At 39.5% G+C, this 21,880-nt stretch overlaps 1 protein-coding gene across 2 annotated transcripts in view; it reads left to right on the forward strand.

Annotated features, from left to right (window-relative positions):
- Positions 1-21,880, forward strand: part of RELN (reelin) — a 298,002-nt gene that overhangs the window by 174,671 nt on the left and 101,451 nt on the right. For both annotated transcript variants that reach the window (XM_056339923.1, XM_056339922.1), the window contains exons 11-17: positions 5,220-5,365; positions 9,501-9,652; positions 12,655-12,767; positions 14,484-14,692; positions 17,504-17,632; positions 18,780-18,889; positions 21,762-21,828. In XM_056339923.1, the coding sequence (XP_056195898.1) occupies positions 5,220-5,365; positions 9,501-9,652; positions 12,655-12,767; positions 14,484-14,692; positions 17,504-17,632; positions 18,780-18,889; positions 21,762-21,828 (926 nt within the window). The remainder of the gene's footprint in view (positions 1-5,219; positions 5,366-9,500; positions 9,653-12,654; positions 12,768-14,483; positions 14,693-17,503; positions 17,633-18,779; positions 18,890-21,761; positions 21,829-21,880) is intronic.

The raw sequence follows: 21,880 nt of genomic DNA on the forward strand, positions 1-21,880 counted from the left end.
GTTGACCAATGGTTTTGAGCAGTCCTAACAGAAACCCTTCTACATCTCAGACGATCAAGAGGCTTTCCTAAAAGCATCTACCAAAAAAAGGTGAAAGCTGTAGGTAGATGTAAAATGTAAGGAGTATGGAGTAGGATAAAGAGAGTGACAGACTCTTGACAGAAGTTTGATTTTGAAACCATGCAGTACCCTCTCACATAGTCTGAATCTTCAAATTATTAGCTAATGCCCTCATGTACAACAGAAATCTCACCTAAATTAATAAGACTTGCTGGCTCTCATAGCTAACTTGGCTAACAATGGTACTTATACACTAGAAATATTCATAAATAACAGCAAATTTGGCATGAAGATTTATTTTTTTTAGTAGTGGTACCACTGTAGCATCAAAGAGCCCTGAGCAAGGAATCTGCCACTGCTGCCTCCTCCGGCACAGATCAAAAAAATAGCCTGTGTCCCAGGAAATTGCCCTCTGTTTATAAAACAGGAGATAAGCTGGAGCTGGGGAAACCTGGGAGTAAAAAGAAGTATTGCAAGACGAGAGAGTGCTCGTCCTGCTGAACAGTGCCTTCTTCAGTGTAATTGATGACAAGGTTTGTTGTTGAGGGAAGCACTAAGGAAATGTCTGAAGGACATCATCTTGTGGGGAATTTGCCAAGCATGGTGGGAAGAATGGACAAGGTCATGTAAGTTTGGTCGTCTCGCCAGCAGACATGGTGGCAAGCATTGGCAGTCAAGGAAAAGTGAGCCATGAGGTGATTGCATGTGGGAGATGGTGGAGGCAGGTAAGGATGAGCCGTGCAGGGCCTTGAAAGTAGGATAAAAGCAGCGATACCATAACTATCCAGTAGACAAGCTTTAGAAACAGAAAACTCAGCGTGAAGATTAGATTGAAAGCAAATCCAAGCATGCTGAGATATGGGAATGCGTCCAGCCAAATTTCATTTTGCCCTATTCATGTAAAGCAATAGCTTAACAATTGCAGCTAGTGAATAATAGTATTAGTAGTGCCAGATTAAATTAAACTGGGGGTTTTTTCCCCCTTGGGATGACCACAGTTCCTGAACAGAACTTGGCTTCTTTCCGTTTGGCAACAGGCAAGGGTTGTTTATTTAGGAGTACAACAGTTTACTTATGGCAGGCTGATAGTCCCACTCCAGTTGCAAACAATGGGAAACAGCTACTGTGGTGAAGTGGCTCCATTCAAGTGCCTGCAAGTGTCTTATGTTTTATTATGTAGGTGACTGGGGAGAAAGCTTTGTTTAATGAAGGTTATCAGATTTGTCAAAGGATTTATTCTCTAAATTAATTTTTCCTCTCAAATTAGTTAACTTTTCAGTGTTGTAATTTGAGTAAGGACACAGTAAATGTTCCACATGCTTTTAATCCCCTTTAAATAAAATTAGACTGTGCTTTAGTTCTGGACCTACAGCTGATGCTTCCATGGTAACAAGGAGAAATAACCTACAAGTTGCTGCCACTGGCCTTTTTAGTTACAAAATTTGCACAGCAAGCTAATTTGTTCTTATCATAGAAATCATTTCATTATAAAGAAAAATAAAACAGAGAACAAATTCAATCTGGACTTTGTAAAAGAAAACTCTACATCTATATAGAGATGTCTGCAGTATCTCCAGTTTAGAGAGAACTTATTCCAGTTAAATTCAAAACACAGTATATGTTCATTCCACATTTTTTATCACTTCAGAATGACACAAAAAAACCCCACTGTAAAATTCAATCCTTAAATACTGGAAGTATATAGACTACCACTGCAAGTGTAAAGCCTTTAATTTGGGAAAGAGGCGACAGTATGTAAATTGTACTTCAGTTCTTCATTTCTAAAGGCTTGGATTCAAATTCTGGGTTGAAACCAAGAGAAAAAGAGTCTGATGGTTTCAATTCAGTCTCTAATCTGTTCAAGCCCTATTAGAAACCTGCAAAATAATCCAACACAGTCAGCAGCCTCCTGGATGTTGAACAAGACTGACAGGGAAGTTGGGAGCAATGCCGGTGAGGGACCATCTCCTGTGGAGCTTCTTTTGCTCCTGAAAAATTTGGCTGAGGGCCCTTTGACGTTATTCACCCCTTAGCAGCCCATCGAGTGAAAAAAAAAAAAAGTAGTACAAGTAGCAACAGATAGTGACTGCCTGGAAAATCAGAAGAAAAACGTGGAAGCTAAGTGTAAACTGGGAGTGATGCTTATACAAGTGAGGGAAATGTGGCAGGTGGGAGAAGGCAAGAGCATGAGCAGAGGAACCCTGGCCCTTGTGGGGCGGCATGGCTCATGCAGATGGGGCTCATCCTCCTCTGCTTCTCCTACAGGCATGTGTCTGGGGTCCCAAAGGTGCCACTGGGGCAAAAAATGTACCAGAAAATGATGGCCCTCCCTCAGAACTTCTTTAAAAGCTATACCTCTGGTTTGAACATCTTTCTTACTCTCTTTAAATGTAATCAGCTTCTGTGGCTGGTTTTGTAGGTATGTAGAATAACAGGAGTTAAACCCCAGTTTGAACTTCTCTTCTGCGTAGCTGTTTCATGTGAGATTCAAAGATAACGTGAGCAGAGAGTGATTTAAGCCATACGTTGTGTGGTTCATTAACATATAAAATATGCATAAAATACATATTCACAGATAATATGTAGCTGTGTATAAAAGCATAAAGATAGTTTTATAGAACTAGTGAAATAAACGATGCTTTTGAGCTTTCATAAAGGGTTGGTCATATACTACTGTATCAATAATTACTTATTCACCCCTTTGCCAAACTGCCCATTTATTTAACTTGACAACCTAAATGGAAACTCCATCAGGTGTACTTCAGTAAATATTCTGTTAAACAGCGGAAGAGCACAGAAATGTTAAGTGATAATAGGTTTGCATCTGGTTTGTGTTTATTTTAATAGGTTGCTTTCATCTGGCAAGAGATTACTAATTACATACTCCACTATCAAGTATATACTTATATGTAACTTAGCACCTGAGAAATAAGTAAGGCTTAGAAAGGATTTTCCAAAGCTTGTGTGCAATTGTAATAACTAGCTCAGTAGGATCTATGTGTCTGTTTGTTTCCTAAGAGATGAAGGGTTACATGGATTTGAATTAAGTTTTAGCCTGAATATTTATTTTTAGTGTATTTACTTGACTGCCTGCAGATAATAGGAGTTTTGTGGCAGATTGATTGACAGATAAAGGATACTTCATTTCTGTTCAGCAAATTAAGAGAATTCAGAAAAGCAAGAAGCAGAAAAACAAATTATTCTTAAAATCCTGATGTTAGCAATACCTGTGAACATGAAGGATAAAATCAGTGAACAAAAGCCATTTCTCAGTCAGTTACAAATAACTGTATGGTACAAGCAGTGTTTTTCAAGGAGAAGTAAAATATAAAACTGTTTCATGAAATTCTGCTAGTTATAAAATATTTTATGTGTAAATTATTCTGCCTTCTCAGTGGCAGCAGCTGCATATATGGTGCGCTGTGTATATGATGCATTAAACAGATTAGGGAGATTTATGACAAAATCTATTGAATTTCTGCAATAAGTTTTATCAACATTTGAGAATCTATTGCTTTGACCTTTCTTTGGAAGAAAAACATTCAATGTGTTTATTTTAGCAGTTGAAACAGTCTGTACATTCTTATAGTGTGTTTATTTCTTTAAGTGATATTTAGTCAGTGTTTAATAAACATAGAGCTGTTGTCATTTAACTATAGACCAGAAAGCGTCTATATAAAAATCCGACTTCAAGTCTTGATTTTTTTCTAACAACGTGTAGACACCTTTAGAAACATAGTCATAAATTATATTCCTAAATATAAATTAATTGCTATGTTATTGTCAATCATACTTGAAAATCATCAACAAAAGAATTTCAGTTATGTCTCTTTTTTGCATTAGTAAATGAAGGAATGTGACAAAATGTATTACTTTGTACTTTGCTTATAGAATCCCATGCAGGTGTACTGGGCAGTTATAATTTCTTGCCACATCGTTGTCTTTGTTAAAAATATAATTATTCACTTATGGGGCACTGCCATGACCTTTTTAAAAACAGAAGAGGTCATTGTCATACTTTCCCTCGGCACGTTATGAAGAGGTCCAGAGACAGGAGGGTACTGCACAGGCGGTACTGAAAAGGTCAATGCAATTTGGCATTATTTTATCTCTTTTTCAGATGTTGAACTCTGTTAAGAATGCAGAATTATTCTAATTAATTATTTATTATGTCAGCTTTCATTTTTAATACAACAAAGATTTTTTTTTAAAGTGTTTTAGCTAATTATTATTTTTATCAGTATTGCTGTAGTGTGAGCAATTTGATAGAATGCCAAGTTCTCAGTTTGCATTAAGGCCAGGTAGATCTTCTTTAGAAGCTTCCAGTATCTTGTTTGCCACACAGATTTGGAAGACTTTTACCATTTTATCAGACACACAAGAAGGCAAAAGTAAGATGGGAGAAAGAAGTAAATCTGAACTGTAACCCCCATGTGCTCCTCACAGGCACCTTCTTCCAGGTCGACACTCCTGGAGAGCTGTGGTAGGCAGGGCACACTTTCGATGCTGTTGAGGAGGTGCAATAGGAAAAGCAGATGTGTTGGGTTTGGAGGCAGCCTTGGGACCTCTGAGACTGCTGTATCACAAGACCTAGTCTCCTATAGAGCTATTAGTTATGCTATTCAAATGAAATAAGGCAAATATTTGCCTTTTCACTCATGCACTTCAGGCCCCAAGTTTACTGTATGGCAACGCATAGCAATTTTACACACAAACACCTCTTCTGGCAAAAATTCAGGCATGGAGACCTGATGTGTTTCACAGCACAAAACTTTTATGCTGACAAGATACCCATAGCAATGTTTGATGTACTACTAAAGTTATTTGTACACACAGTTGTGTATGTGCCAGATATAAAGGCAATACTTCAAAATAGAAATAAACACCTGAAGAGACGGTACATGACTTTTCTATGCAAACACAGTTTTACAATAATCTGTGGTGTGTTTGTAAGGAAGGTATGAGATTAGGGCGCAATCATCATTGGGAGTGGGGCAAGAAAGATAAAATATGACTGTCCATTTTTTATTTTATGTTGTTTCAGGTGTCGGTAAGTCATTAGGTAACATATAGCTCTCTCTGAGTTCTGACAGTGCATGAGCAGGACACTTTACAAACCTGATGTAGCGTCACCTCCCCTGTGCTCCTTTTGTCCACAGCATAGCTGCCAGTCGGATGGGAACTCCATCTACTTCCACGGGACAGAAGGCAGTGAGTTCAATTTTGCCACAACTCGGGACGTGGACCTCTCCACAGAGGATGCCCAGGAGCAGTGGGCAGAAGAATTTGAGAGCCAGCCTAAAGGGTGAGTGCCCCTCACCTGTGCAGGGCCTTAAGCAGATGTGCAGCATCACTCCAGGGGTGTGGAAACTGGATAAACAGAGAATTCCATTTTGTCTTTGCTGTGTAGTCAGGGAAGATCGTGACTAGGATAAATAGCAGTACAGTAGATAACAGGTGATTGTGGATTTTAGGAAGGAACAAGTCCGGAAAGCCCCAAAGGAGCAGTCAGTCTCCAGACCATCCTGTCACCTATGTTTTTAATGAAAAAAGTCATGTTTGTGAATTTTGCAGTCATTCTGAAGAAACACATGATGTTGATCTGTTTTTTCATTCACACCTGAGTGCTGTTAACAAACTCATATCCATACAAAATCCAATTCCTTGAGAAATTCATCCCCCTCTAGACTGCCGCTGTGAGCCACACTTTGCCATGAGAGATCTCCTGCCTGTGCAGAAGCCTGCAGGTGTGGAGCAGGTGGAGGCAAGACAGCTGAAGCCTGCTCTCACCTTCCAGAACCGAGTACATGGCCATGCCTGCCATGCAAGAGCTGAGGATCTGGCTGATAATTTACTGGTTTTTACTTTAAATATATACATTGGGATTCAAAGAGTATCTGTAAAGCCAGATCCAGCAGGGACTGCTGCAAACGCACGGAAAATAAAGAAGCCATCTAGGACAGCAAAATTGCTACTCTTAGCAAAACATGAGTGAGCTTAAAAGAAAAAAAAAAAAGTGTCCTGGTAAAGAAGTATTATTTTATATACCTTAGTGTATAAATTCTGACAAAAAGAAAATGGCCAACAATGTGGTCTTGATTCTTTTTTTTTTTTTTTTTTTTAAAAAAAGACTTTAACTAGTTACTGTAACCCCAGGGCAATGAGAAACATACACTGCTAATTTATGGGTCTCTACCGAATATTGATTTTAACCTACAAAGTACTTCAGATCATTAGCAGCTGATTCAAATGCTGCCTATGCTGTGCTGAAGGTAAAGAGCACCTTTATAAGAAGTACATGCTAATGTCTCCTGTGGACACATAGTTTATGTGAGGCTTACAGAAAAGTATTCACTGTGAACTCTGTCCCAGTTTGAATAATTAACCCATGGCACAGCAGGTGCTGTTTTAGACAAAGGAAAGAAGATGAGTGTGTGGTGTGTTGTGTGACTGTGTGGGATACGTTTGATATGTTCTCTTAGTCTCTTTTCCATCTTGAAAAAACAGGATGGCAGTGTTACATCTGTGCTGTCTGCAGGTCCTGTCTCTACTGAACCAGGTATTTAGTTAAGCTAAGCTGGGCCAGTTGCAACCCTTGTTAACAAATACACAATTTCTTCCAAATTAGGAAGATTACATTTTTGCTGTCACATAGTGCGTAGCTCAAATCGCAGATGCCACCACTCCCAGCTAGGAGCAAGGCAGGGTGCAGCCAGAAGATGCATTTTGCTCTCTCATCCTGCTTGCAGTCCCAGGAACCAGATCCTGATCTGCCCTCCTGCATGTAAAACCTTTATGGTGTGGCAGCCTGCCCTAGCAGGTGGCAGTTTTGTTTTCTGAGGCACTAAGCAGCCAGCCCAAGGCCTCAAACCTTTTTCCCTTGGGTTTTGGTGTTTGTTTTTTTTTTTAAATTTCAAATTTTATTCTATATTAGAAACTTCCTCCTTACAATTGTTGCTCTAAGAATGGAAGATTAAATTGCATGCAGCCATGAAAACACACTGAACTCAGGTGATGTTACAGATTACATCCCCATCATATAAAATTGTAACTACCACTGTCCCTATCTGCAACATTTCTGTGGGACTTTGCTTTGGGAATTGTATGTGACTGCAAATATATGTGCCTCCTTAATTCCTAGAGAAATATTTTTGAATGCTGTTTGAACTATATTTAAAGTACCGCTTTACTGTATTCAAATAGTCACAGAAACACTTTCTTTATACCTGAGACAGAGCTTGCAGGAAGTTCTCAGGCTCCCCTTTGTAACATCAGCTCTCAAAGGAAAGGCAAAAGCATCCCTCATAAGGGAGAGAGCAAAAGGAAGCTCAATGTAGGGCTCACCACCAGCTTCTTCTGCACCAAGCGCTCTCAGAGGTGAGACCTGTGAAAGAGCTCAACAGTGAGGGCAGAGGAGCTTATCATTGTTTTTAATAAGCAGCTGACTGGTATTTTTTGCATGTCCCACCTAAAGCAGTAAGCTACATGGATAGGGGTTGTGGTTGTTAGTACCACGCATCTTCCCACTGTCATTCGGCTGTTTAACTGTGTAAATTAGGACCTGATCCTAAAAGTGGGCAGATCCTCACACCAGGCTGCCTCTGCCTCTAGCAGACACATTAATGCTTTGGACCTCCGTGTCCTTTTGCTCTAGTTTAGGTCCTAGTGATATTATTTAGAATAGTGATATTATTCTATCACCGGGTTTATAAAGAAGAATTTCAAGAGTCATGCAAGTGATAAATTAATTCAAACGTAATGTCCGCATCTCTGTCATGCCATCACCCAGGTTCCTTCTCCATTTGTCCTTATGGACAGTGTGTTGATATATTTCTATTAAAGTGCCAGGTTTTATCATGCAGTAGAACTTCCTGGGTTTCATTTCTAATGCTGCCTAAAATGAGAGGATCCATGGAAGCATCCATGATCTGCATCATTCATGACCCTGAGTTGTTTTGTGGGTCACTACTGAGAGTGTTTTAATTGAGCTAAATAGAGCATACGAAAGATCAATGGAGCATTGTGAGATTTTCTCATGTAAGTTAAAGAAGGCACAACTGTTTAATTCTGTACTTGCCTTCAGCCCAAGAGACCCATTTTTTAAATTGTATTTTGATTATATTGCACATTACCTTTACAAATTCTGCATGACAGACTTAGGGTTAGGTTAAACTGTGCTTTGGTTAAAATATTTATATAATAAAGCTTTTCAGTGATGTTAAACTCACTAATTCCTGTGTAAATGACTGACAGTTTCAAAGCAGGATTTCCAAACAGACACGCTGCTGGTCTGTCACAGCTTAGGTCAATAAGGAAACTGGCAGCTTTTTAGAAGATCCTAAAAATAAATTTTGAAATAGTTGGAATGGTTAAACTGATAACTAGACTGTTGAGTTCTTGAAATGACAGGTTTTGAAATTGTCTTATGGCATATAGCTGCTCGAGATTATTTCTGCTGGAGGGAGAGAGGAAAAGGCTCTGCCTTCCCACAAAGGTTTCTGAACTGCAATTTTTTCTCATTCATCCTGAATCTTGCTGGCTAGTTAAATGATTGGATTATCAGGATTTAGTGATTCTGAATAATTTCTTTGTTTTATCATCTTTATAATTTTAAAATACTGTATTATGAATTAATTAAGACTTCAACATGAATAATAATGGATCAGACCAAAGTAACGTACAAGTTTTCAACAGTTTCTAATCTTTCAAAATATTGTAATTGAGTTTTGAAGAAACCAGTGCTTTCATGATGAAAACATATTTTCAATTAAAAATATTTAATTGAAAAATTCTGCAACAGCTATTTTAATTATCACTGAATAAAAATAAGATAAAATGCTGTACAGAAAAACTGAGAAAGATCGTATCATCACATATTAGAAACACAGCAGTCTTTTTTCGTACTCTGTTCATGTGTTAGTTAAAAACTGTTACCCTAAATGCTGAAAAAGATGAAAAGAGAGCATTTTCAGCTATTACCTACATATTTAATGACTGTATGGCAGGTATGGTGGGCATGTGCCTTTTCAAACTTCATTGAACTATAAACCTTATATTATGCAGAACAAAACAGAATGCAATTTATTTTAAACATTTTATTGTCAGAAAAATAATGAAGATGATAGAACAATACAACACTAAATATTTGGTAATAGCATTCATTAAAAGCCTCATTTTTTTAGTAATTCATGCTTTTATGGCAATTTATTTAAAATACTTGCATTAACTTTGCTTTAAGTCAACTGGGTTTAAAAGCTAGTATTGAATATGTAAGTAATGTCATAGGAGTCATGTTTCAAAGACTCCATTTTGTTGGCCTCTCTAAGAGTAGAAGCAGATGCCTTTTTTTGTATGTATAAATGAACTCCTAGAACATCTTTTGTATGAGTTTATCAGTAACGTGCCACTGCATGTTCTCTGCCCCTTGTTGATCTCTTCAGGTGGGACATATTTGGAGCCGTCATTGGTACCGAATGTGGGACACTGGAATCTGGCTCAGCTGTGGTATTTCTCAGAGACGGAGAAAGAAAAATATGCACTCCTTACATGGATGCTACAGGTTATGGGAACTTAAGATTTTATTTCAGTATGGGTGAGTATATATTCCTAATGTAATACAACATATGAAGCACGTGAGATTTAAATTGCTCAGTGTGCATAGGAATTTTTAAATACTGCTCAGAAGAGGATAGCTCTGATTTGTGACTGTGATGCCCATGAGGATGTAAGACTGACCACTGCTGGTCAGATGAGAGTCCACCCTTCTGGATGCCCACACAGGTGTACAAACACGGTAGGCACGCAAATAGACCTCCCAGAAATATTCTCCCAGATGAGACTGACTTGCAGATGAAAATTTCTGCTTTCTGAACCAAACAGGGCACTCTGGGTTTAGTAGCCCTTGGTGTGCTTTTCTTCCATGGATTTATCCAGCCTTTTTTTTTTTTTTTTTTTTTTTGGCTGATACAAACATTTAGCATCAGGTTAAAACAGTTCAATATAGAAGTTATATGAAGGTGTGTCCATGTCAGATCAGTGTCTAAACTTCCTTTATAGTTAGAGGAGATATGGTCAGTGTCATTGCTGGAACAAAACGTTCAGCTCATTGTGAGATAGCTGTGCTAGACCAGCCGAGCAGCTCCCTGGACCCCACTGACTGCACGGGTTGGATCCCCACTGATATAAAGGAAGCTTAAGCACCTGGTGCACACATAGATGTGGGTTCACACTTGTTGAGTCCTCAAGCGGGATTTGTTGCACAAGCACAGGACGTTGTTGCCACTTGAGGTGTCCAGGTGTTTCTGAGACATCAGCACAAGGCTGGCAGATATAACCTGGGGCTTGGTGGAAATCACAGCCTGCTGGAGTAGCAGGTAGGTGAGGCAGCCTCTCCACAGTGTCTAAAGTGATCCTTGGTGCTAGTGTTTAATCAACTGAACCTGCCTGTTGTGCCCACAGCTCCATAGGTTAACAATTATTCATGTGAAGTAACATCTTCTGTGTCTCAGATCTTCTAATGTCCCTTAGTCACCAATGTCCCTTATTATGTCATTAGAAGCAATAGTCATACCTTTGTCATCCTTACCACACTGCAAAGGATGATTTATAGGTACCTGTCATATCTGCCTGCAGTCGTATCCATGTAGACCCTGGTGTTCATCCATCAGAGTCAACAGGGTTGCACCTGAGGGTGAGACAGGAGTAGCACAGAGGTAGAGCAGCCTTACCTAGTTGAACCCATAGAATAGTTTCTGCTCTTACTATATTCATAAACATTTTCCTCTGCTAATGTGTTGGCCCAGGGCGAGAGTCACACAGAGTGTGCTATAGTGTGCTATGGTCTTGGAGAAGTTATGGCCTATACGTGGTACCCCTCATGAAAAGCACGATGCGGTGTTAGCATTATCTGTAGACGTTCCCTGCCGGGACAAAGTGCAACCTCAGTCATTTACCAGGGCTAAGAAAGCAGCTAAGAACAAATCCATGCTGTCACTTCCCCTCTCCACTGTTGTCAGCGCAACTGCACTAATTGGCTGTTGCAACACACCAAAATCCCTATGAACATGGTGGTTATCATTCATTCCCTCACAGTGTTTTTCCAGAACTTTTATTTTGCACATAGAGGAAATTGTATGAAGTTATTCTCTCAACACCATGTTTAAAGGAGGTGGGTATTTTTGCTTAAAAGTAGAGAATAATAGAATAATAAAGGAGGAAGCAGAGACTAAACTTGTGACCTCCACAAGCAACCTTCTGAATCAACAAGAATGAACACACTTTATTTAATGAGTGGAAGACCTCGTGTTGTTGTCCCAAGTTACGGCACATCTCGTCTGTGTTACATGAATTACCAATAAAGCACAGGAAAAAGAGGATGCCTTTTCTCAGTTCTTCCAAGCATTACAACACCTGCAACAGAAACAGGAAATAAATTTGCTCAACCTTCTGAACTTGGGGGAGAAGCTGTCAGCACATGCAGGGACAGAGGATAGTGGGATATCACTTGAAAAATGTATTCTGTATGTACTTGTAAATTAAATAAATAGTAGTTTAAACATTCGGGCAGAGGATTTGAAAGGACACAGGGATGCTCCTTATTATGGTATAATACACATCAAAGATGCACATCTTAACTAGTTCTGTGGACTGCTTTGCCTAGTCCATTCCAAGAACTGGCCATCTGTAATGAAATGAGAAAGTCTTTCGTATATGGAACTTTTCTACTTTAGAGACTTTTCAGAGAAGCTTCCTCATCCTGTTTTTTTCTCTTGTGTTTTTTTAAATACCTGTGGTACCCGTGGTGTACAGGGAAATGGTGTTTCCTGTTTCAAATACAGTACTTTGTTTTAAAATCTTTTCTCCAGAACACCAAACTAGTGTGATGATGCCCATCTCATAACTATAATGCAGAACTTAACACTCGTATTTGCCAATACACCTGCTCTTTTGGAGAAGGTAAAGAAGTATTTTAGGTTCTACCAATATGGAGATATTTTAAATGCTGTCCCATTCCAGTGAGGTGACCATGTCACATGTTTTGTGTGATGTAATAGACTCCATCCATCCCTTTGAGGATATGGTGTAGACAGTAGAAGTAGCAGCACAACAAATAAGGTACACAGCAGTATTCCTTGTTTCCTACTAAGTTCTCAGCTGTGAAACTATCAGCTGAGAAGTATTTAAGAGATCCTCACAGATGATGTGTGTGGCTGCATGGAGTGTGAGTACTAAACAACAGTTTACTGACAAGGACTCAAAAGCAGAGCAGTTCTATGTAAATACAATTTAAAGCATACAGACAGGGGTATTGCTTTGGGCACAGCATTTACTATTAAAATTGTTTTGATAAGATGATTGAGAGAGGTACTGGAGGTTTTCATAATTGTCATCCCCCTTGATCTCTGGCATGGTGTGTCTGATCAAATAGTTCTTACACACTGTGACCTTAGGGCTGATGATCTTTTGTTTCATATCCTAAGTTAAATAGCATCTGGTTGTAATTATTTTCGTAATTATGGCTGCATGATATGATTCCACTTTCCAATAACAAGGACTTCAATTAATTTTGTTCTCCCTCAATTGTGTGCTGTACAGGGGGAACCTGCGATTCTGGAGAATCCCATGGAAATGATGTCATACTTTATGCCAAGATTGAAGGCAGGAGGGAACACATACCTCTTGATACCCTGACCTATGCTGCTTACAAGGTAAGCCATCTTAAACAAAGTAGGTGGCTGGGGTGGAGAGATCAATCTGTTTTCAAGCCACCACAACAATGTTGTATGTTGAATTCCACAGGGAGGGTCAGACATGACCTTCCCAAGCACATCAATCATGTGCAGGTCTCACAGTGATGGGGTGCCTTTGCAGCACAGCTCTGCAGTCATTGCTGATTGCTCCACCCCCAAGCAGGACTGTGGCGTTGGCCAGTACTAGGGTAACAGGCAAATGGGCAACAGGGTTCAGTGATAACGTCTTCTCACAAATAATTACTTTGTCTGCACTCAAGCTCCTGCTAGCCACAGTTTGATATTCAAAAGCCATGTCCTGAGAAGGTCGGTCACGGTGGGATCAGTGGCTGGGAGGAGAGTGACTCAGAAATGCCTGGATGTCTTTCCCATGCCTACTGCAGGAATTTTCACATTTTACACTTTTTCTTTCCCTTTTAAATACAGTTGTGTGCCCTCTTAGAGGGTCCGCAGTGATGTGGGCATGAACTCGGCCATAGGAGGCGGTTGCTGGCAGCGTGCACAGGCAGTGTCTCCTCTGCTAATAGTGGAGCCTCCTTCCAGCCACCGCCACCACCCTCAGGCAGGACACTAAGGACCTGGAGCTTGCTGCCACGATCCTTCCTGTCTAGGGCAAGGAAGCACTTAGACCACGGGTACTCTGGATAACCCAGCCATGAGGTGTCCTTATTCTGCTGCTGTAAAAAAGGCAGCAAAAATTGATATGTAATACATACAGACATGGATGAGAGAAGAGATGGAAATCCAGTATGCTTATACAGTGTGTGGGAAATTTGGTGGTAAAGATGCAGCTGATTTCAAGCAGAGGTCTGTATGACCATTTATCCTGATATTTTGATGAGGATTAAGTTCCTTTATATTTTTGTATGCAGACAGCAAATGTTTACAGTCGGGCTCGGCCTGAGTTTGGTTGAGTCACTTGCATTGTTTCATTGTGCGTGGCTTCCCTCCTCTCCTGCTTCTGTGTGAAAGACAGGGTAGAACCTTTTTAAAACTAAGGAAGCCGTAATTGTAAAATAATAAAAAATTAATTGGGTAACTCGGGGAGAGATAGGATCTGTAATTACACTGAATTCATTGTGGAGTTTTTTTTAAAACAAGCAGTTTTAAAGCTGACATCCTCTTTTGACATAATAAAGTTCTAATTATGTTGCTTTAGGACAAAGGCTAAGCTTTGTAAAGGCAGTGCTTTATTTCACAACGTAACGTCCTCCCTGCATACGCCTGTGAACTCACGCAGTTACTCCATTCTCACATATTCAGACTAGACATGCCATTACCCTCCATTTGCTTCTGTGAGCTGAAAGGCTCCAGGACAAAGATCATCTTCCATTACTAGCTGAGCACTGGCAAAACAAACTGGTATTTTTCAGAATGCAGGAGGTACAGTCTTTTCTGCAGTGCCTTTACAACCAACCAATCTGATCCCACTAAGATGAAAAGCGACACCGGTATCCAGAGTGTTAATCGGCTGTGCATATAATATAAAATACTTTTATTTGGGATCTTCTGTGGAAAAAAATGGCTAAAATAGTTAACAGAAATGAAGCAAGTAGAGAGAAAAGCATGTTTGGTTCAGCAAATTTGAAGTTGCTTTTCTATTTTAAATAGTACCTTGTGACCCTTTTAAAATAGTATTTGTTTTATTTAAGCCTGGTTTAATTTCTTTTAAAGGTTCCATCTTTGGTTTCTGTTGTCATTAGTCCGGAGCTGCAGACTCCTGCAACCAAATTTTGCCTGAAGCAAAAGAGTCACCAAGGCCACAACAGGAATACCTGGGCTGTGGATTACTTCCATGTCCTTCCAGTGCTCCCTTCCACGGTGACTCACATGATCCAGTTTTCCATCAATTTAGGTTGTGGAACTTACCAGCCTGGTAACAGGTACAACTAGTGAGATCTCTCTTTTGATTATCAGCTTTCTAGTACATTTTGCTTTGTAATATCTATATGAGTATTGGGAATTTTTTTCTCAGAAAGAATGGAGCCAATTAATAATGACAAATATAAGCTGCTCAAAAGTTAATGTTTCTCCTGATCTCCACAGACCCAGATTTATGTATCTCACATGCAATAAGGAGTCTATTAAATAGCTTTACAGGTCAAAACTTGCTTTTCTTAGTCCATTATTCTGAAATATGCTTATGATTTCAGAGCAACTTTTGCTTCGGTTTCTAATGGATATGAGATTTACCTCTTAATACTGTGTAAGGGGGAGAGTATTAAAAGCAGCAGCAGCAACCTGCCCTGCTGACCTCTCAGAGATTACTGATGCCACAAGCATATCTAATTCTTCTAAGACTGGTGATAAGTGGTCCTCATGTTACTGACTGTCAGTGTGAGGACCTCACTGTCTGTAGACTGGCCACAGAATTCTTCTGGCTTCACTTCATCGGGTGATTCAATATGATTTTTTTTCCATGGAGTTATGGGAGAGGGAAAGGGAAATAAGGGAGTCATTTGCTGCTCCATATTTTGTAGAATCGTAGAGTAGAACTGCCAGTACTGAGGAGTTTGGCTCTGCCTCCCTTGCGAGTGCCCTCTGCACCATCCCAGGCTGCCGTAGCTCACCCTTCCTCACCAGGCTGAGCAAGCCGCTCCTCAGCCCCTCCTAGCTTGGTGCTTGAGGCCACAGACGTCTTGGTCATCCTTTGCTCCACCTCTCCAGTTTCCTAACATCCTTCTTCAAACAGGGGACCCACAACCAAACTGTCCGCTGTCCCTCTTCCCTTATGTGCGTGTGAGACCATCTATCCTGATATTTTGATGGGGATTAAGTTCCTTTATGTTTTTCCAGAGTCAAGAGTTTAAAGTAAGATACTCTAAGTGCTTTCACATCCATGTCCTGTGGCACCTGCTTCTGAGTGGAGAAGGCTGCGTTAGCACTGACAGTCCAGGCAGCCAGGCAGGGCAGCAGAATTCAAGGGGCAGCAAAAATCAAGGCATTGCACTTATCTCTGCTAGGAAGGGAAGGCAGCAACGTTTTTCTACAAAAGTGAAAACTTTTCCTGTAAACACTCTTGACCTGTAAACGTGTTACATAAAGTCTCTGTCTCAGTCTGTTATCTTATGGGGGCTGGTATATATTTGGAAAGATTAATATTCTTCCTTTGTGTAAACTATTTCTGAAGCAGAAGTGAGCTTCTTCATAACAAAAGCACTGGATCCCCATTATGCCTATTTGTATTTCCCAAATAACGCAGCATGTCCCATCTCTTGGTGTACAGCATTATTCAGAATGCTTTCATTACTTGCAAATGTGAGACTCGCACTGAATATATGCAGCAAATACAGCCCTCCAAGGTATCAGTACAGTTAAATCTGAAATTAGTCAAAACTTCCATGAACCGTTTTAATACACACCTACAATATCACAGTGATGGTACCTTTAAATGAAGTAATATTCTCAGCAAATTATAATGAAAAGTTATAATCCAATAATTTAGTATTGAGGTGATGAATTATGACTTTTCTAATGTTCCACTGACATTACATAAAATCAAACAGAATATTAGAAGCTAATTATATGGAGGAAATTACAAGAGTATTTCAGTAAAATACTAAATCCATAATAAATCAAGCACTTTTTGTATTACTGTTTCAAGGTCTTCAGAATGTAAGACATCTAAGGATTTCCTTACACTCTTAAACTGTAAACAATGGGCTTTATGAAATATGCAGTGAAATAGGGAAGGAAAATATTTTTTTTCTGAAAATTGAACTAGTCAATTAACTTTTGGGGGAATGGGTTTAATAGCTCGTTGCCATAGACTCAGTGAATGGTCTCATAGTTTCCAGTTCTCTAATGTCACTGCCTGCACATGGATGGTTTGGTTTACTACTAGTCTATGAAACTAGAGAACTGCAGCTTTTTCCCAAGCAAATCTGGAGTTTTCACATGTGCTTATGTCACAAAATTCACCAAAATTCGCCACTGAGCACTCCAGGCTCTGTGAGGTGGAAGAAAGCCTCAAAAGATCACTGTAGCTGAGCAGTGCAGAGGCTCCCATGGCCCCCGGGGGCTGTGTGCCATGGGGGCTCTCTGAAGGATGGGTGCCCTTCCCCCAGTCCCCTCCACCCTCTGTGGTCCTCACCAGGGGCTGCCTGCTTTCACTGTTCCACAGTGCCTTTCTGATCCCTGTTTAGGCACGATGGTTGGAGGAGGCAGGTGACTGGGGAGTCCAATGAAGTCAATACTTGTCAGCAATGAAAGGGAAGAGCCAGCCAGTGCATGGATAACTAATGGTCTTTTACCACCTTCTGAAGACGTAATGGTTAGCCGCTGGCAGTTGTGAGTGTCCTGTGCTCACATGATGCTGTCTAGCTCTGATTAACGCAAGTTTTCTCCTCATTATTTTTGAAACCATTTCTAGCTGAAATATACAAGTAACATCAGCTCATTTAACAGCAGCGGCCTAAAAAAAGTGGCTAGACTGTGGTAAAACAAGGACTAGCTGTTTAGACAGTCCTCAATCTATAAGCTACCCTTTTGGTTTTTAAACACAGATTTGTTTCACATTTGTATTTTCAGGAATTTTTGTATTCAAAGTCTGCTTAAAATTATTTCACATTTCATCATCAGTTATTAGGAATAGCAGATTTGGTGGTTTCTCAGAGTTGATACTGCTACATTCGTGTCTATGCCAGGTGGGCTCACGGTGTCTTTCTACTTTCTTTCCTTCACTGTGTTATCAGTGTCAGCTTGGAGTTTTCAACCAACCATGGTCGTTCCTGGTCCCTGCTTCACACCGAGTGTTTGCCTGAGATATGTGCTGGGTCTCACCTCCCCCACAGCACCGTCTATGCCTCTGAAAATTACAGCGGGTAAGAGTGTTCTCTGCAAAGCTGAGATGCAAGATTAGAGAAGTGAATTATAGGTGACAGAAGAAAGCAGCAAAGCGCACCACCCTGTGTCATCTTTCATTTTTGACTGGCTGAGGATAGCAAGGAAGGGGTGTTGTGGTCTCCCTGGCTGCCCAGTAATGGAATTTGAAATACATGGGGCTGCTTCTGTGGTATAATATTATTTTTCTGATGCTGAAGATAAATAACAAAAAAACCCCAACTTGTGGACAGCATGCTGGTAATTAGAAGAAAAGTTATACCTTGTCAAAGCCACAGAAGTTTTCTTCTTAGTCAAAGGAACCATCAGTCAAAACCATATTTACATCCTCAGGCACCTTTACTCACTTGGAATCCCAATGCTGGGTTATAATAAAGCACATCTGTACTTCTGCAGATGGAAATGGATATTAGTGTCACTTTGTTATACCAACCCTTCTCTTTATTAAGTCTCTTCGGTTCTGTTCTGACCATAAAATGAACTGTGACACCTTGTTGCGCGGTGCAAATCCCATGTCTGTGTATCCTTCGTATCCCAGCTTCCACAGACACTTCACAGCCGTGGCAATGACTATGGGAAGAAAGTGTATTTGAAGCATTGCTGTGATCTGGTGACCCCACTCCCCATTCCTCTACCATTTTCATAGGAACCATGACCCACAGTGTGTGTAGGAAGTGTAGCCCCCATGGATGATACGAGAATGATGGCCCAGACCACAGCGGGCTAAATTTTCTCAACCCCAAGGTTTTCCACCAAACAGAGCTCAGTTGTACCAAAAAGTTTAATTCCGTATGCAATTTAGGACATACTCATTGTGACAGAAGCTGCTACAGCAAAGCAGGTTAAGGTCTTTGCTGACTTCATGCATTCATACCGGGGGGGCGGGGGGATGGCTGGGTTTGATAATATAATAATTAACATTCATGTAGTGTATGAAAATATCATGGGTTATATTCTTTTTCATTTGTGTTTTCTAAAGCTGCAGTAACTTCACTCTTTCATTTGAGCAGATTCTAGAACTAAAAATTCTCACAAAACTTCTAGTATAAGTAAACAAATCTGCAAAACATACTGTTGCTTAATGACTATCAGTGTAAAATGCTAGCATTTGTTTTATATGTATTTCAGGTGGAACCGAATAACTACTCCCCTTCCTAATGCTGCATTAACAAGTGACACCAGGATTCGATGGAGGCAAACTGGACCAATCCTTGGAAATATGTGGGCAATTGATAATAGTTAGTATTCTTATCCATAATCATGATACATCAGAAGAGTAAACTTCTGTATGCTGTTCCAAGTAAACATATTGTCTACAATCACAAGTCAAAGGATTTTCAGTTTGTTACATTCCTTTTCTTCTTATCTGCAATTGGTAACAGGTGCATTTTGAAGAGAGAGGGGAATTCTGCCATTTGAAAAGACAATAGCCCAGTAGATTGCCTTTTTTTTTTTTTTTTTTTTTTTTTTTTTTTTTTTTTTTAATAATGGAATGCTTCCCAGGAAAAGATATTGGTGGCAAGAGCTTAATATAACATTTCCTCTGACTGCTTAGTCCTAGTTACTTTGGTATTTATGTACTACACTGCACTATTAAGGACACATACTGCGCCAGCCTAAGCAGCAGTTGCAGCATCTGGGACATATTTTTCCTTCTGGACATAGAAGACCTTCACAAAGCAGTGCTGCTACCAAAAGACTGACAAAACTTTTACATTTTTCACAGTATCTTCAGGGGGGGAAGTACCATCTGTTTCAGGGAACTGTTCTTCCTTTTGGAAATTATTTTTCATTTACCTGTTCTTTAAACAGATGTGAAGAACTGGGAGAAGCCTATACTGACTCATATAATTATAAAACTTAGTGCAGAGGATAACCAGGTCCAGTCTTGAAAGGAAATACTTTAACGCACAGAAAAAGTATTTGGCAACACAGGATAAAATAGATACAATGTATGGAATGCAGAAATAAGCATGATTGAAAAAGCTAACTATGAGAAGATGCAAGTTTTTTTAGCATGCGCATTAGCCCTGAATGATATGGAACTAACTACATCCAAAATTTGTTTCGTTAGATGTGTGAGGTATGCAATTTAAACATTTATGGTGATGTACAGTAGCCCGTGAAATTTTGTAATGATTCCCGGTAAGGTTTGATAGGGAGCCTGGGAATGGCACACAGTTACATTTTGCAAAATTCTTAAAATAGATTAATGCCTACTTTTGAAAAGAAAATCCTTGAAGCTGATAAGGCAGTGCCACAAATGAAAGTTTTTCATGGAAAGTAATGAAAATTATTCTCTTAATCATATGACTGGGAATTAGCATCATCTTAACATTCTGGATAGCCTATTAATGCTTGTCTTTAGAGATAATGATATGCATCAAAAAGAAAATAAAATGAAGGGAAAACTGAGGTATGTAAACTAGATGTCTGTGAGTATCTGCAAAAATTAGTTCCAAATTCTTTACAACAGGACAAAACAACAAGATTCTGAAAATCAATTGGCAATTCATCTGTCTGCGCCACCCTTACTTGCAGAACAAAATACAATTCCATCAAAGGATGCTGCATGCTCCAGTGTGTGCCATCCCAAAAGAAGTTTTACCAACTATCTGCCTAAAAAGTGCCCATTCCAAAATGCATTTGAGGTGTAGAACCATGATACGGGAATAAGGTCTTAAAGATGAACATGTTTCTGAGGTTCTGCATGCCTCTTTGTTAGATACTAGTGCAACTGAAGCTTTACACCTTATTGTAGGAAAAGCCTTATAAATATTGTCAAGCCACTCAAATTCTTGAAGAGAGGAAGATTTTCAAGGATTCAGCACTCTGACTTTTAGCTTCACAACTGTTTCTTATGTGAATTAAGTTTTAAATGAAATCTGGAAGCCGGCCATCTTTTAGAAACACTGGAAAACTGCCAATTTCCATAAAGCTTTTTTCATTTTGAACGACAACATTACGTCTTTAACCCTTCTACTTTTACCACCCCCTCAAAAAGACCTCAAAAGACACAAATAAATCAAACAGAACAGAATTTTTGCACCCTGAAAAGTGAGAAAATCTAGAAATCACATGAAATCTGATGGGGAGTTAGTTACAGGGAGTAACTAACAGGGATTTAAAGTGCATCTGCCAGGGGGTACTGACACACTGCTATGATGGGCAGCATCATAAATCTAGGAGAGGGAATAAGTGCAGCTTGTTATAAATGATTTCAAATTGGTGGCTATTTGGCTGACATTCCAAAAGTCACAGTGTGAGTGGATAACTCCAAGTAATAGGCATTCTTCAACAGAAAAGATGACGCTATTCATGGTTAAGGCCTGTTTATCATATTGTATTGAAAAAATATTGCCTGTAAGTTACCACTTTGGGCTACACGCAGCTTAATGCATTTGGTCTATAGCCAGATCAATGCTTTTCTTTATAGTAGTGCAGAGATACAGATTGTACTGAGATTTACTCATCTTTCCATTCTTCATATTTATCACAAAGTATCAACACTGTTGATTCGGAGTCATTGGAGGAAGGTGAAGTAAAAGAATAAAACAAGTCTGGAGTATTTTTGAGCACATATTATATGGAGGTTTATTCCATTTGAAAGAGTCAGTGAAAGTGTATGATATTGCATAGTTACTTAAGATATATCAGGGCAGGTTTTAATTCCAGTAAGTCCTGTGAATAACTATGTGGATTTCAGTGAAAGAAGCAGTGGCACATTTTTAAAATCTGCAAGACTGCTATTGGAATGTACTAATATAGGTATTGGATTACATCTCCAAAATAAGATGAAGAAAAGGGAAGGCAAGAAAATGGTCAATGCATAGCAAATCATCTGATCTCATTCACAGTCTTAGAAAAATCAGGTAAATTAATTAAAACATCACTCAGGCCACACATAGACATTACCCATTAAATAATAAATTATCCATGGCTATCCTTGATACAGTCAAACACATTTTATCCTTTTGTAGACCTCTTGCAGCTAGTGGGATTAAGATAAATACAGTAACTGTATGAGCAGGTCTGTATACTTTCTTGTATTCATTATATTCTGTTTATCACATAACACACGTTCGTTTAACTGGTTTCTTTTCTCTGCAGTTTATATTGGTCCATCTTGCCTCAAATTCTGCTCAGGGCGAGGACAGTGTACGAGAAATGGCTGCAAGTAAGAGTTATAATTCAGTACTTGTATTCAATTTCTGTCACATAGTTCACTT

Source organism: Falco biarmicus, chromosome 5, assembly GCF_023638135.1.
Source record: "Falco biarmicus isolate bFalBia1 chromosome 5, bFalBia1.pri, whole genome shotgun sequence".
Taxonomy (NCBI): Eukaryota; Metazoa; Chordata; class Aves; order Falconiformes; family Falconidae; genus Falco; species Falco biarmicus.